Below are 16,022 nucleotides of genomic sequence, written 5' to 3'. Positions count from 1 at the left end.
GTTACATACAGTATTTTTACTTTCTTAGTCATACTTACGAAGGCTGCAGCTTAGTGTTTTGGGTAATAGACTTCCATTCCTGGCATGCCCCACCTGTCTTGCAGTGCAAGATGACTAAAACCAATAAACAGTTGTTGCTTTTGCTTTAGGAAATTACTATTTGTTTAGTGAAAATCTTAATTTTCTATAAGATGCAAACATTGGATACCTGAGGTGTCCATTTTGGTCTCCATAGTGTTTTTAGTGTCCAGTTTCCTGTGTGTGGCTCACAAACTGTCCTCTGACCAGTCTGTAGTGTGGCACATGTGGAGCCAGCTGTGACCACCCTTCTGGCACTGTGACTGTCCTAGCTGTGCCAACATGCTGCTCACTTCTACCTCCACAATACCTCCAGAGAGCTGCTAGCCTGCACTGAGCTCTGCAGTACTGAAACTACCTGTTACACTTCCAATCAGCCTGCATTAGTTATTTTTAATAAAGATTTGCCTAAGCACTCAATTTATTTTGTCCTTGGGCAATGAAGTTACTGTAAATGCTTGTCTTAGCAAGGCTTGAAGAGTGGAATAGTGAGACTATACTGTCTGTAATTCTGTGATTGAATTCTACAAATACTCTTGTTAATTCCTCTCTTGGCTTGCTGACCCTCAGGCACATTATGTTCCAGGCTTTGGATGATTGTAGCATGTTTGTTCTAGGTTATTAGATCTGCCTCCTATTTTTTTTGTTGGGTTTTTTTTTTTTTGCTTTGTTCTTTTTAACAGCAGGCTATCACATTAAGCAGAAGTTTAAAAGGGATGGTGATGGAGTGCTTCAGAGCAGAATAAGACAGTTTTGCTTGCTCAACTATCCTTTATTTCTGCTCCTTGTGTGCTTTCTCTTGCATCATCTGTCTTGGTACAACAGCACAAATCCTTGGCAAAGCTGTAGTTCTAAACACAACTAGCTCAACAGTCAGCATCAGTAGCAGGGAAGAGGAGCCCTTCTAAACCTCATACAAATAAAAGGATTCTGAAGTATTTGTATCAAGTTCACCTCAGCAAGGATTGCTGGTATCAGCCATTTACAAAAATATACGAACATGATGTCTTCAATCTTTCATGAGCTCACTTCATCTGCTTGGGATGTGCTTATGAAAGGTATGAAGTTAGTGCTTCTGTGGAAACATTACAGGAAAATTTATTTTCCATTCTGCTGTTGCGCCTAATGGAGTTTCCACGCTATTTTGCTTTGGCATCCTGCAATACAAAACAAATTTGATATTCCAACACAAGGGTTTAAACTTAACCAATCAGAGCAGAAATGCATTTATTATACAATATGTATTTCACTAAAACTAGGTCCATAAAACCACCATTAATCCGGACTGCTGCTGATGCTCCATGATGTTTTTCCAGGACATGAGATGATACAGCATTCTCTTCTTGATACACATATTAATTTATCTGAAAAATTACTTATTCTCTGTTTCCTTGGCCATAACTTACAAGGGTTCATCTTCAGTCTGGTGACTAGAGTGCAGTAGCTAAAAAGCATGGCACTTTTTATAATTAACAGCCAGATGTAGGGTACTCGTTAGCCACAACAGGCTGCTCTCTGCCCTGTGTTTTGTACTTCTCTAGGAAACCCAACCTCAGTGGTAACAGTCCATGCAAAGGAAGCTGAAAAAGAACAAATTACTGCACTGCAATAGCCTTTAGACAACCTGTGAGCAGTGCTTTACAAGCAGAAACACTCCAGTTACTTGAAAATACTTCACCAAGGGAATGACAATTCTATGCAGCTTTACAGCATTTTTTAATTTTTTTCTTAAAAAGTCAGTATTTAAAAATAATCAAGGTAAGAGTGTTCCCCTTGCGTACTGCCACAAGTTTTCTGCTCCCAGTGCATCTCTTAACAGAAGAAGTCTCTTGTCTGGTTTCAAGAACAAGGGCTGTGCTGATCTTGGCTCCATCTGCTGCTACACAGTAGCTGCTGCCTGCCTTACACCCGCCTGTGCTGCTCCATCACCTACTGACTCCAGCAGCCTGAACACAGGGAACCTTCTCAGTAGCCTAAACCGTTCAGAAACGCAAGAATTACTCACACCTGCTGGAGGCTCAAGCTTAGCAGAAATACTGCAACACAGAGAAAGCTGATGGGTGGGTAAAAAAAGCCCTGAGCAGGCAGACAGGAAGACAAGAGGGGGACTTTTTTTTCTGTCCTCCTTTTAAACATAAAACAGGAAACACAGTTGTACAGTCGCTTTTCAAGAAGTAATAATACAAGAATGTGTTGGAGTGGACTAATAGGAAAGCGGGGGGATTGGAGACGGAAACACTAAGAATTAAGCCATTATTAAACAAAAATGTGGCATTTTGAAATGAAACATTGATATCAAAACTATCATCTCAACTGAAGCTAAACATTAATTTTCCCTAATTTGCACTTTCCTATTTCACACACACACACACACTCATGGGCACTTAGACCAACAGTCTTTCGATAGCTTGCTGTACAGACTGGATCTGAGGCTTTAGCTGTGATCCCTCCTTGATAGTGATGGAGCAGGCGATGACAGGCCGGGAAACGCCGCATGCCCGGCCCAGGGCTTGCTTGGAGCGCACAAACACGTAGGGTACGTTCTTGTCCTCGCAGAGAAGAGGGAGGTGCAGGATGATCTCCAAGGGCTCCGCATCTGCTGCCATCACAATGAACTCTGCTATCCCTCTGTTCAGTGTTTTGGTGGCTGTAAAAGAAATTTGAGTCAGTCTAGGTCTTTTTGGAAAGCACATCTAATGTAAAACAACTTCAGGAGACGCTGAAAGTGGCATCAGTGGGAAGATCTAGTACATGGGACATGGGTTCTAAGAGATTACTGAATTTCTATCCTTACGAATTGTGGGTTTTTTACAAGTTTGACAAGGTGAAGTCCCAAGCAACTGTGAGATTGTGAGCAGGTTACACTAAAGTTACCTTCAAACCCAAATCTTTTATGGTTCCGAACTGGTTAGGCATCTGGTAACCCCAGTGCCACACCACTGAAGCATGCATGATTACAAACCAAGCACCAGGAAGAGTTTGGGACATCCACCAGAACTGCAGATAAATGTCAGTTTATCTGACAGTTACAGTTTAGTTCTGTCCCTGAATATTGGTAAAACAGGAGATAGAGAAAGGAGACACACACCTGCAATAGCCAGATCTATATAAAGTTAGTGGTTCACAGCTACAGAGGAAAGACAATCTCTACTCACGGCATCTCTAAATATCCTTGTGACTTGTAGCACACTTTTCAACATACAGGTCTCACCTTCATTGGCTCCCTTGCGTAGCTGCTTATAGTTGCAGGATTGCTGCACAAGATCCAGCAGCGTTTTGGTGAGCTGTGCATCAGCCAGCGGGTAAGCTTTGGGATTCACTTCTGCCTCACTCTAAAGGAAAGAGTAAAGAATATTACAATAGGAGCAAAGGAAGCTTTGGTCTAATCAGCACTGCACAGGCATCATGTCCACCACATAAACTGATTTCTGAAGTCGTATCTAATCTGCTCTGCCCATATAGAAGAAACACCATTGCATTTTACTCCTAAAAGAGTAAGGACTCTTCTTGTATCAAAGTAAAGGGGAAAAGTAAGAAAGATATCCTTTACATCAAAGTAGTGTCTCTACTCACAATCTACACCTTACAAACCTGCAGCAGTGCACTTATGGGGCAGTCTTCGGGCGTTTTATACCACAGACTACACAAAATCAAACACTTCAGTGCACCTTAACAGTGCAAATTAACAGACTAACAAAAATTTTAAACAAATCACCAGAAGAGCAGGTATCAGGCTTATTTCTGCAAACCACCGGTAGCTTCTAAACGTTAACATGGGCAGCGGGGTGGCACAGCAGGGAGGTCACAAGCGGTGTTAGCGACTGGCGCTGGCAGAACCGCCACCTCTCCGGCTCCCAGCACGGCGCGGGGGTGACCCCAGACACGGAGTCCCCCGTTACCGGGTGTCCCCAGGCCCGCCAGCCCCCCGGGCCTCCCGCCCCGCAATCGGCCGCAGCCCCGCCCGCCCGCACGGCCTCCACGTGCTGCCCGCCGCGCGGCCGCAGGGCGGCCTCCTCTATCCCAGGCTGGTAGGAGCAGGCAGGAGGAAGAAGAGCAGGAAGAGGAGAAGGAAGAATAGGAGAAGAAGGAAGAGGAGGAGGTAGAGGAGAAGGAGGAGGAAGGAGACCGGGACCCGACGCCACTCACCATGGCCACGGCGCGGTCGCTGCTGTGGGCCCGAGCGCGCTCTGACGGAAGAGGCGGGAGCGCGGCTGCGGCCGCCGGAAGGGAGGCGGTGCCGGGAGCGGCCCCGGGGCGGAGCCGCCGTCTCCGCGGGGGGCGGAGCTGCGCGGCGGCCCCGGCAGCGGCCGATGGCGGCGGGGGTGCCGGTGCCGGTACCGTGCGGCGATCACGGGCCGCGCTGGGCGCTGCCGCTCCGCCCGCCGCTTTGCCTCGCCTGCGCCGTGGAGACCCTGGGCGACGGCAGCGCCTCGGTGGGCAGCGCCTGCCCCGCCGGCCCTTCCCGTGTGCGGCTGGGCCGCCGAGCCCCCGCAGCGGGCCCCGCCCCGCCGGCTGGGCTTGTGCTCTCCGGCTCGGTTTGGGTCCGGGGCCCGGCCGGTGTGGCCCTTGGCCAGCCCTGTCGCCTCAGCACCCGGACCCTGGTGGCCCTTTTCCCTCAGGGTGGTGGGAGCGGCGCGGGGCTGGGGCCCAGGGCCTAACAGGCTGCTGTGTTTGATCCCTAGCTGGTGCGCAAGAAGCATGTCCTGTCTCGTCTCCAGGATGCCCTGGCCAGGCAGGCGCTGCCAGTCGTTCAGCTGCTGGCACCAGACGAAAGGGTGTGCATGCATTTGATAGGAACTCTCTTTGGTAAGAGCTTTGCTGAGGCCTGGTGCAACAGCAGGGAGGAGATAGTTACCTTTTGTTGAACCCATGTGAAGCTTCCCCACATTTGAAGCCAAAAGAGCAAAAGAACATTGAGGTGCCTACCTCCATACTTCTACGATTCTGTTGTGTAATTACTCCCTGCTGAAAAACAGAAACTGCTTGTCACTGATTTAGAATAGGTTAATTAATTTTCTCATTCCCCAGATTGCAGGATTGGCACATTTCTAAAGTTCCTGTGATTTTTTAAAAGTATCTTGACGTATCTGTAAAGTTCTTCTGGAAAATAGGGAATGCCTAGCATCTTAACTCTTCCCTGAATGCTTTCCATTCTGGTCTCATGCCTCTGGAGTTAAATGAAGATTCATACAGAAATCAAAGTGTGAGCTTAAAAATGTGTTGCAGAATTTAATATCAAATGTGCAAACCACAAATCTATGTAGTAGGATTTTTTACACCATCACTTACATTTATAGAAGTCTTTGTTGCTGTACAACTAAAACTTGCTGCTTTCTGGTTAGTCAGCCTCAGCACAATAGTGTTCAGCAGGATGTCAGAAAATGTCTTTCCACTAAGTCTCTGTGATCTTGAACTTCTCTTAATTGGTTTGTGTTTGCATAGCGGGGAAATGTCTTTGAGACGTCTAAAGTCTTGATGGAAAGGAAATAATGGAATGGAAAGACAGAGAGTAGAAATAAGAGTGCCTTCAAAGTGCAAATATACCAGATTACTTCAATTCCACCATCTCATTTGCACATCACAGATAATTCTTTTTCTTTGGAGAAAAGGAACCTACAAGACCCTATCCCTGCCTTGACACACTGAATTGCTCAAACAGTTGATTGCCCATAAATGGTGTTGGACATGTTTTGGAAGCAGCTTTGTTAGAAACAGAACTTTATGCAGTTTTTTTTTCTTTTAATTGCATATTTTTTCTTAATAGTGTGTGCACACATAATCCTTCAGAGTAATGGAAAAAGTGGTGATTGTGGCTAATTGAACCCTATACTGTATGGCCCTATTACAAAATATCTCAGAAGACAGGGATGCTGTGCTTGCATTTCAATGCTCTTGTCGGCTTTAATAAGTCTCTGAGAAGAGAATTCTCTTTGGGTGGTTTGAGGACAGCTTTGGGTTGTACTGTGGGAGGATGGATTGTAGGAGAATAGAGATAGTGCTGAAGGCAATCTCGCCCCTGAGAAGTTGCAGCTGTACTAATTACCAAAGAGTAGGAGCAGACCTGCCCTTAACAGGTCACAGCTGTGTCCAATAAAGATGGTCTGATAAGGATGGGTTATAAAAGAGTGGCTCAGCTGGTTGAGAGAGAGTTGGAGTCAGTTAGCTCTGCTGCTGTGAGGAGTAAGGGTCATGTGTGCCTGCGTGTTAGGGATAGTAAGGGTTAGTATGTGCTGTGAGGGACAGAAAGAGTCAGGTGTGTGTGTTAGGGACAGGAAGAAGTCAGCCAGCCTTGCAGAAGAAAGAGAAAAGGATTCAGTGTTGGGAGGAGCTGCCCATGAGAACTCACAGAGAGAAAGTATAAAAGTTGTACAGTAAGATCAGTTCTCATCCACTGTTGGTTGGTGCCAAGCACCAACACCAGCAATTGGTGGCCTGTATGGGGATGGATCCTGACTGTACTTGGTATAACTCTTAGAGCAGTTGGAGTCCCAACCTAATCTTGGGGCTACAAACAATGACATATTTTCAACAAAGCTTGGATGAACCAGGGATCATTTGGTGCAAGAGTGTAAGGGGGATCTCCTAGAAGTTTGGCAGTGCTGTGGAGGAAGTATTAATAGTGAATTCAGGAAAATGCATTTGGAAGAAAGAGGGTTAAGAGAAGTGGAGTGTTACTTATGAGGTGGTGTGTTTCAGATAAGCCTGAATTTCATGCAGCTAATATTGTAATGTTCAACAATGCTGCATACAAATCTTTTCTAAAGAGTTACTGAGGGTTGGGCAGATGAGGCGTGAAATAAGTAATTTCTTCACCTGTCATAACATTGCTTTAGTTGGTCAAAATTCTGAGACATCATGGAGCCTTCAGAGGGGAGGTAGTTTGATTGGCTGTATTGAAACAAGTGATTCAGTGCAGCAGAAATTGGGGGTCCAAACTATATGCCTGATGCTATAGGTTGGAAGGGGCTGGGAGGTGGAGTTTCTTGTCTGCTGGAGCGAGACTGTGCTTTATTTTGATATATCCAGTCTTATGCTCTCATTGTAAAATTAACTTACGAAGTGATGCCTTCAGGTTCAATTTAATGTTGTAATCGTTTCTGGATGATTCAAACCTGGTGTTCTGGTTTGGTTTTAGGGTTTTCCGTACTGTGGAGGGAGAAGACTGTTCATAGTAACTGATAAGAATGGAGGACACAAAGAACAAAACTCCCAGCTGGGCTTTGACTTTGCCATTCTGGGGTGTTGTTTCAGACGTGTAATACTGGATAGACACAGTGAGATGTGGTGGCAGCAGCAGTTACATATTCCCTGACATAGGTGGAGCCATTGACTTCAACTATAAAGCACATAAAAAATTTGTGAGAGAATAGAGTGCCTCATGTCCCCGTGTCCTGCTTATGGAGGCACCTTTTGTGATACTCCTGGAGAGTATCCACCCTCGTCTGACAAAGTCAGGCTGGTGTTATGTGAAGCAGGGAACACACAACAGTTCTGAAAAAAAAAAAAAAAATCACCTCATTTTAGCAAGAAGGAATTACAGCACTGGTGATCAGAAGCAGGAGTGAGTTCCATGACCTGTTGTGGTTTGTCTTGTAGGGCTGTTGCATTCTGTGGAAGACAGCAGTGCCCTGAACCTGTTAGTTGAAGGTGAGAGACAAATACCACATCTCTGTTACTGGCAGTTTGTGAAGGGGAGAATCAGTATTGGCTGATACCTATTGTGAGATGCTCGGCCTTGACACAGCTTCAGTGGGGAAGACTATCAATATCCATGCAAAAAAAAAAAAAAAAAAAAAGAGTAGTCTGCTCCAATACTGGGGGGCAGGGGGTGCATGCATTTTTAAATAACATTTCTCTGCGTGTGTTATGAGTTTAATATCAGAGGGGTGACAGTGCCTCAACTTGGGCATCTTTGTACTTGACCAAATTGTCAAAGCAAATGGAAGTCTGTGGGATCTACTGCTTTCTGTACAAGATGTAGATTCCTCTTTGTAAGCAGTCCCTCATTTGAAAACTGAAGGAAATATCTGCAGGGCTGATAAAGGAATCTCTGCAGTCCAGTTAACCCTGGGTACCTCTGCTGAGTCTAGAGATGTCAGCAGTGCAATGATGCATTTCATGACCAGCCATGAAAGAGCTATTACAAACTTCTTCCAGAGGGATTTTAGTTTCCAGACACTTGCTTGAAATGGAGTTGAAAAGTGGAGAAGTCTTTCTGTCATGTTACTGGTCTGTTGAGAGATGGATGCTCTTTAACAGAGCAATTTTAAATTAGTGTTGCCTAAGTCTTGAAAGTGTTTTAAGTTCCTGAGAGTTTGGGGCAAGAAGGGCTATTAAACCATCTATAAATCACATCTCAGACATGCTTCTGCTGAGATGCATAGCTCTGTAGCTGCAGCAGGTCTAATATTGCCTTGGATATACCAAGAAATAGTGAACACAGAAGTCTCTGGTATTTCTTTTTAGAATGCTTTCCTAGGATACAAATCAAAAGTGTAGGTTTTCCAAATGAGTCATGCCATGACAGCAAGCTAAATTGAAGACAGCCTTATCAAATCCTATGTAGAAGTGTGTGCACAGTGTCTCAGTGAAGGGGTTCTTGCCAAAATTTTATCATCTGAACACTCATGTGTCAGTTCTAAAAGTACTGGAAGAGGAGCTTTGCTTCATGCAACTGGCCTGCTGATATATGTGTGGAGGCACAGACAGCCTGGCAGCATCAGGCAACTCCCTTGTAATTTTGTTTGGGAAACCCCAGGTTCCAAGTAATGCATTGCTGCTGCCTGGAAAACATAATTTCTTGCTGATTCCTCTTATTCGTACAGAGCTGGCAGAGTTCTTACAGTAGTAACAGCACTTGCTTGGGGCTGAGGAGGTGAACAGCACCACTCTGGTGACTGACACTTTGCTTTCTGGTAAGGTGTATGGGACATCTGCACTGGGGGAGGAATGGCTGATAGACTTCACTTATCTTAGGGACAAGTAGCAGCTGAAGGAGGAACTCTTGAGTGTGAATCTAAGGATCCTCAGCAGTTTCAGTTCTGATCTCTTCTTTGGAAGGATGCATTTTTAAAGGCCAGTTTTCATACAGTAGGAAGCCTAGTCTGTGCAATTACCATAATTTTTTATTCTTTTAAGCTAGATTTTTTCCCCTTTCATTCCTGATTCCTTATGTTTACTTCCTGAGGCTGTCCTGAGGCTCAATTTGTTGCTTGCAGCTCATTTCCATGCATGGTTTGTAGTGTAGCTGAAGCAGGATTGCTGGAATGATGCCTCAGAGAGCTTGAGCTGGGCTATCAGAAGTAATAGTGCTGGGAATGCTGCTGTAACTGCTCTCTCAGCATGTCTGTGCTCATTTCATTTCTAAGCTCTTTGCTTGCTGGTCTGCTAAAGCCCCATGGAAGATGGATGGTGAGTTCTCTTTTGTGTGTGTTACTGATCCTGTTTTTTCTGCCTAGTTCTGGTGAGGCTTGTTGTGGAGCTGAAGTCAGAACAGTACTTATACTGCATTTTGGATGAAAGTCAGAAGGAGGTCAGTGAAGATGAGTTCTCTTTCCCTTCCTTCTAGTCTTTCAGAGTTTGAGGAATGAGTGGCCCTGCAAGACTGGAATGTAACAGTGGGATCACAGAATCATAGAATGGTTTGGATTGTAAGGAACCTTAAAAATCATCTCATTCCAACTCTCCTGGCATGGGAAGGGACACCTTCCACTAGACCAGGTTGCTCAAAGTCCCATCCAACCTGACCTTGGATGTCCTAATGCCAGTTCCCCAGCTGTGATGTTGGCAGTGTTAGTTTCTACCGTGGAGTTTTTATATTGTTCTCATGATATCTTGCAGCCATAGGGCTTCATTATACACTTATGAAACGGTGTGGTTTCCTCAGATACTTTTTTTCCTACTTTACACTTCAGTTATATGAGGAGCTTTCCTAGCCTGTGCTGTGGGCTCTACTCTCTTTGTTCCTAAGTTTATGATGGTCCCAAGAGGTACCAAAAAAGGGAAGTAGCAAAAGTGGTGAGAAATTAATCTACTCACGTAAGAAGTGGAGGGGGGAAAGAGGAAAAGAAATAACAAGCAATTCCTTGAATTCATTTAAAGACATTTTGGAGACTTAGTGTGGTATTAGGGGTTTTCCTGTGGTTTATCCCAAGTGGTGAAGAGGCCCATCTTTGGAAAAGATCCTATTCTGGAAGCTTATGCATCACTGAGAACTTGCTGGTTTGGGTGCATTTCTGCCTATGAACTGTGTCCTCATCAGTGAAACATTATCCTTTGTCTCCTCTACAGCTGTGCAAAGCAACTACCATGAGGAGCAGCCTACCCACATTTTCTCTCTTGGGCAAGCTGGCAGATGCCATCCCAGGCTTTGCTGAAATGCTGGTGGTAAAGCACAGTGAGTAGTATGTCATGTCCCACTCTAGTATGTTATGTCCCACTGTCACCCAGTGAAGGGTGGTATCCACAGCCCTAGTACACATGCGTGCATGCACTCCCCTGTCCCCTAGACGAGTTCATAAAGGTCACACAAGAAGCCTGTCCAGAAGTCAGAGTGGCATTCAGGCCTCCTGGGATACAGGTCAGAAACTTCATAGCAACTTGTTATCATGCTTTTAGCCAGGCAAAAGCAGCCTCTGTGAACTGGGGTTGTGGTTCTGCCTCACAGGCAACATATGTTTAGGTTTTTTTTATCTTGATCCAGTGCTTGGGGGTCTGGTGAGCAAGCTGAATTGTTTGTGGAGGGAGCTGGGATGATGGATCTTGATGTGGTAAACAGTGAGCTTTACTAGCTGTGTATTACTGTACCTCTGCTCAGAGAGACAGATGGTGCTGAGTGCATCACCTGATTGTGGCATTCATTAACCTGCATACACCAGTCTGTCCAGCAGGCTTTTGCAAGTTTTCAAGGGAAATAGGTTAGTGCTTTTAAAATGTCAGTGAATGTTTGCTGTTCCTGTTCCTCATGCTAGATAATTTAGTGGATCATCTGCTGATGGGCTTGACATACCCAAATGAACGTATAAAGGCTGCTGTCTGCTACTTGTATGGCAAGCTGTACTCGTCTCCTGTTGGCACAGAACGGCTCTCAGGGCACTTTGAAGAAAGGCTGTGTGGTGTCTTCTTGAATACTCTGGGGTGTGCACAGACAAAGGAGCTGCAGATTAATTGTTTGGGTAAGACATTGCTAAGAGAAACTGCAAGGTGCAAGGGAAGGCTTAGAATGAGGAAGAAATCCTTGGCTAATTTAGATGATGTAATGTTGGTTGTTCTGTAGAGGATCTTTATGCTGCTTGTCCAAAGCTGTCAGTACTTTCTGTTGCTCCAATGAAGTGGTCCAGACCTGCTGCTGAGCACCCCCAGATCCTGTTGTTCCCTGATGCCTCACGTTTTCCCAGCACTACCTAATCTTCAGTCTCTTCCAAGCTTGAGCTATGGCCCGATCATATCTCAAAATGTCTGAATGCAAATACTGTGCATGGGCAGGTGGGATAGAGTCTAAAAAATACAGTCTTTAGATATGAGGCATCGTGTTAATTAGATATAGAGCTAATGTGGAAATGGCACTTTCTTGCAGTTATCCTTCCAACTGCATGTTTCAGCTGTTGCTGGGGAGCACAATTTCAGCCTTTCTGACATAACTTGTTTGTAAACCACCCAGGGAATTAATTTTTCTAGAAGGAGGCAAGCAGGAACTGGATTGCTCCTCAGCTTATCTACTCAGCTACTAGAAATAGATTATTATTCCTGTGAAAGTAGAATTTCGTAGCTCAGACGATACCCCTGTGAATTTGTACTGATGATTTTTATCATTACCTGTAGCAGTGATCTATACTGTTATACTGAGGGAGTTTTTTGAAGTGTGGGTATCCTTTAGCTGAACACAGCTGTTTCTGTAAGAGCCTGTGAAAATAGAAGGGGAACATAAATGCCTGTTCTCTATGAGGTGTTCTAGAGAAAATGTCATTGGGGGTAACTGACTGCTTGGAGAAGAATGCAGGTCAAGAGCTCTCCCAAGAAATAGTTGAAGATGTGGTTACTAACAGAAGATAATGCAAGTAGGGAGCTCCTGAGATGCACCCATATACATACTCTGTGACTGAGAAGGAACAGAGATCAGATCAGACCAGCAAAAGTATCAGCAGCAAGGGATTGCAAGACATGGGGGTTGTGGCAATATATGGGGACAGAGTGAGAAGAACTTCCCTAAATTGGAGGTGAGGCCCTCCAGGAGAGGGGAGGAAGTTGGCAACAAGTCTTAGCCTGGAAATACTTGTGTGTTAATATAATGCTCAGTGTGCTGCTCAGTATGGTGCTCATTCTTGCTCTTCCTTTGGCAGGTTTGCTAAAGGAGCTGTTGAAATCTGACCATTTTGTATCTATTTTTATGAATAATTTAAAGACAGAGGAGGAGTCTGAGAACACTGACTTCTTAGAAGGGGAAAATCCACTGCCACTTGTTCTCAAAAAGGTGATTGCTGAAGTAGTAGTGAATTGTTGGTACGCATAAATAATTTGCTGTCCCGTAATGAACTTTTATCTAAGGCACTGTATATATAGAAAAAGCAGAGTGTTCTGTTATCAACACCAGCAACAGAGGCTGCACTGAGAAATGGGGATGCCTCTGTTGATCACCTTTTTGTTCATTCCTGCATCCTGGAATAGGGAAGATTTTACTCCTGGCCTTACTTACACTTGAGGTCTGATTTAGCACATAAAGCACCAGCATGAGTAAGCCTGTGGGCAGAACTATTCTTACTCATTATCTACTCTGTTGTAGTTCTCATGTGCTTTTTTGAGTCTCTTTGGTTCAGTGTTTTATCTTACCTTAGCAGGTTTAATAAATGCCGAAGGAGAGACCTTAATTTATGTTTTAAATTTTAAAAAGTCGAACAAACTGTTTCCTACTCACAGCTGCACAGCTGACTTCCTTTCTCCTTTTGACTTTTGCTTTCCAACAGCTCTTGTTGACCAGAGATGAAATGTTACAGGCAGCGAGTTCTCACTGTATGGCTGCAGTGCTGGTTCACTCGCCTAGCAGATATGCTCCTGCTTTTATCCATGCTGATGTCCCAGGTGAACAAATGCAGTAGCATCCTATTTTTCATTCCCCAGTATCAAAGCTGCCCTGGCTGTTTGGTTTAGGAATCAGGCTGGCTCCATGAAATCCACTGGTGGCATAATGTGGTGGCCATTTTATACCAGGTGATTTTAGGAGTAGAAGGGGAGAGTATGTTTTGAACTGAAAGTTTAGAAGCAGGTGTCACCAGGCAGAATGGAGTTTCCACAGAGAGAATTTGGCCAGGTACTTGGGGCTAAGATCCTTCTTGCAGGACCTTAGATACAAGTTTAAACAAACTGGGTTTGTTTAAACTAAATAAACATTCCACTAAATATTGTATGCTTGCTCAGAACCCTAGACTCAGGTCTAGGGTTTAGCTTTAGAATGGGAGATGGTTTATTGTTTCTCTGTAATCCCAAAAGACAGAAATACTTTCCTGATACAAATTCTTTGGGAGATGTAAAAGTTATGAGGGAAAAAAAGGCCACTGCATCTGTGGTAAAGCTTGCTTTGTGGCTTTTCATTTGTGCCAAAGGCTAGATCCACAATTCAGCTCCTTCCTACTGAATTTGTGCTGGGAAATGATTGCCCATGGGTCTCTGCTCTCCAGTCACCTCTTTTTGAAGACTAGCATACCCTTGAGCATCTACTGTGTTCTCCATTCCTGCCATTTCATAGTACAGCCATTCTCCCTGTAGCTGTTGCTATGTATCCTCCTCCTTCCTCTGCTCTGTTCTAGGAGCAGCTGTGCCATGCTGAGCAGCCTGCCTCTTACCAGGGTGACTTTGTTTGTGTGTGTGTTTGCAGAGTTCCTCTTTGAGTGTCTCTTGTGCAAAAGTGAAGTCGTCATCTGGTCAGTGTACTGCTGCCTGCTCCTCCTGACTGAAGAGCGCCTTTTCTTCTCCAAGTGTCACACGGTCTATGGTGAGTCATCAACCTTTCTGGCAGAGTGACTGCAGTAATTCTTGTGCCTCTAGCTGAATTCCAGAACTTTACACACAATCACAATTCCCAGTCAGGATGGATAAAGGACTTAAAATAAGTTCCTATCTGACATATTTGTGATGTCCAACATAGCTTGAATTTATAGTGTCATTATCCTAATGAGTTTCTGATGAACACTAATTCATTATAATAACCAGTTATCATGATAGACTTAATAGTAACTCAGAGAGTGTCATTCTGTGGGTATGTCAAGAGTAGATTTAGGAAGAATGGTTAAATTCCTTGTGTTCTTTGGGACTTATCTCCAGCAGTGAAGGTTGAGGCATGTTATGAGGGAGTTGAGTGAACATTCAACAGTTGTTTCTGTCAGTAGCTCAGAAGAAGAATTGTTCAAACCTTTCTTCCTTTTAAAAATTAATTTTGCTTCCATTCTGCAATCTGGAATGTTAAAAGCCTCTCTGTGACTTCTCTTGAACGTGTACAGGCATTGAATCTCTGGTGAGGAGTCTCCAAGGTGTTCTGCTGCTGAACAATGTGGAGTTGCACAAACAAGGACTCCTGCTCTTCACTGAAATAATGAAACGGTAAGGGAGTACCCTGTCAGGCTTGCAGGCAGAGTTTGGTGCCCCGAAATGGAGACTGTGGAATTTGTGCTTTTACGATTTTCTTCCAAGATCATATATCTACACACAAGAGTTTTTGTGTTTAAAAGATGGTGCTGAACAATCTCATATGCTTTATTCTTGCAAAGAAGGGCCTGATGGTTGTTTCTGAACCTCCCAGCTTGTCCTGTTTGTGCTTACACCCACCACTAAATCTTCCTCTTCCTGCTTCCTTGCCAGTCAGGGAGGTGAAATCTCTTTTCAGCTGTAGACAGAGCAGGAGAGAAGGCCAGGAAGGTCCAGGCATATGTGAGCAGGCCAGCTCCTGCTAAGTGTGCCTCTATGACAAAACAAAGCATGCAAATTCCATACCCTCTGGTCTTCTGTCATCATCTGAGCTAAATTCAAACTGCAAAAACAAATTCTGGGCTGAAATATTAATGTCTTCTGTCATTTTTTTCCTCTTGTTTTCTGCTAAGAAATAATATACACTGGCTTGTTTTTCTTCTGTACTTCCTGCTCTTGCCTCTATGATCTTGTTCCTATCCTGTCATACTAGTGACAGAGTTTCGTTCTTGCCAGTTAGATCCCCCAAGAGAGCCCTTGAGCAGAATTTTGGAAATGTCACAGTCAATTTTGTAGCAAGTGGAAGGGTAAAAAGGAGAAGAAAAAGTAACAATGCTAGAACAGTGTGGTGATGCCAGTGTGGGATCTGTCAAAAAGAGAAACCAGGATGTGAGGAATACTAATTATAGCATTTATGCTTGTAAAACAAAGGGAACACTCTGTGCAGTTGCTCTGATTTTCTCGCACACCCATTCTGTTTCTCTGAGCTTTGCCTTAGAAATCACGTTTTGTTTAAAATTATCTCATAGTGGAGAAAGGGATCTTGTGCTGGAACCTCTCATCTTGGTTTTAGCTTGCAGCTGGATTCTCTTGTCTAAGTGAGCCGCACATTCTGGTGAGGCCCATTGCAGGACATACTGCTCCCCTTGGTAGTATGTCAGGAATGTTGGGTAGCACTCCCTGGAGTGACCCTTGTCTTTGCCAGCATAATCAAAGTGTCAGGTGCAGACTGGGGCCCCAAGATGAGAGGTTGCAGGAAGCTGCAAGAGTGCTGCCCTTCACTGTCATTGCAGGCCCCCAGCTGGGTAATAATTAGCATTGACTCTGTGATTCTCCGAAGGCTGATCAATCACTTTAGTATACTATACTTATTAAGAAACCCATTGCTTTTATTGACAATTACAATACAGGTCGACCTAATTGGTCCTCAAGTCCAAACACCATCACCATTGGCCAATTAAGAAATCACCCTTTGGTAGACAAATCTCTAT

The 16,022-nt window shown here is 44.4% G+C and overlaps 2 protein-coding genes across 15 annotated transcripts in view; one reads left to right on the top strand and one right to left on the bottom strand.

Moving 5' to 3' along the window:
- Positions 1 to 1,775: 1,775 nt before the first annotated feature.
- SNU13 (small nuclear ribonucleoprotein 13) lies at positions 1,776 to 4,256 on the bottom strand. The gene is given in 3 exon segments (NM_001279254.1): positions 1,776 to 2,725; positions 3,290 to 3,410; positions 4,225 to 4,256. Coding segments are annotated over 3 exon segments (387 nt in total). The 5' UTR covers positions 4,228 to 4,256; the 3' UTR covers positions 1,776 to 2,462.
- A 114-nt stretch (positions 4,257 to 4,370) lies between these two features.
- The window catches only part of CCDC134 (coiled-coil domain containing 134), a 46,762-nt gene continuing 35,110 nt past the window's right edge, over positions 4,371 to 16,022 (top strand). For 13 of the 14 annotated variants that reach the window (XR_012051630.1, XR_012051628.1, XR_012051634.1 and 10 more), the window contains exons 1-10: positions 4,385 to 4,511; positions 4,761 to 4,884; positions 7,675 to 7,725; positions 9,537 to 9,610; positions 10,369 to 10,474; positions 11,049 to 11,252; positions 12,417 to 12,547; positions 13,038 to 13,152; positions 13,946 to 14,062; positions 14,568 to 14,667. Coding sequence is in view for 6 of the 14 variants with exons in the window: in XM_030288647.4 (XP_030144507.4) it covers positions 4,389 to 4,511; positions 4,761 to 4,884; positions 7,675 to 7,725; positions 9,537 to 9,610; positions 10,369 to 10,474; positions 11,049 to 11,252; positions 12,417 to 12,547; positions 13,038 to 13,152; positions 13,946 to 14,062; positions 14,568 to 14,667 (1,145 nt within the window). In the remaining 8 variants the exon portion in view is untranslated. Of the gene's footprint in view, positions 4,512 to 4,760; positions 4,885 to 7,674; positions 7,726 to 9,536; positions 9,611 to 10,368; positions 10,475 to 11,048; positions 11,253 to 12,416; positions 12,548 to 13,037; positions 13,153 to 13,945; positions 14,063 to 14,567; positions 14,668 to 16,022 lie in introns of all 14 variants that reach the window. The other variant, XR_012051625.1, reaches the window with a different exon arrangement.

Source organism: Taeniopygia guttata, chromosome 1A (assembly GCF_048771995.1).
Source record: "Taeniopygia guttata chromosome 1A, bTaeGut7.mat, whole genome shotgun sequence".
NCBI lineage: Eukaryota > Metazoa > Chordata > Aves > Passeriformes > Estrildidae > Taeniopygia > Taeniopygia guttata.
Note: the sequence above shows the minus strand (reverse complement) of the source record. Positions and strands in the feature narration are given on the sequence as shown.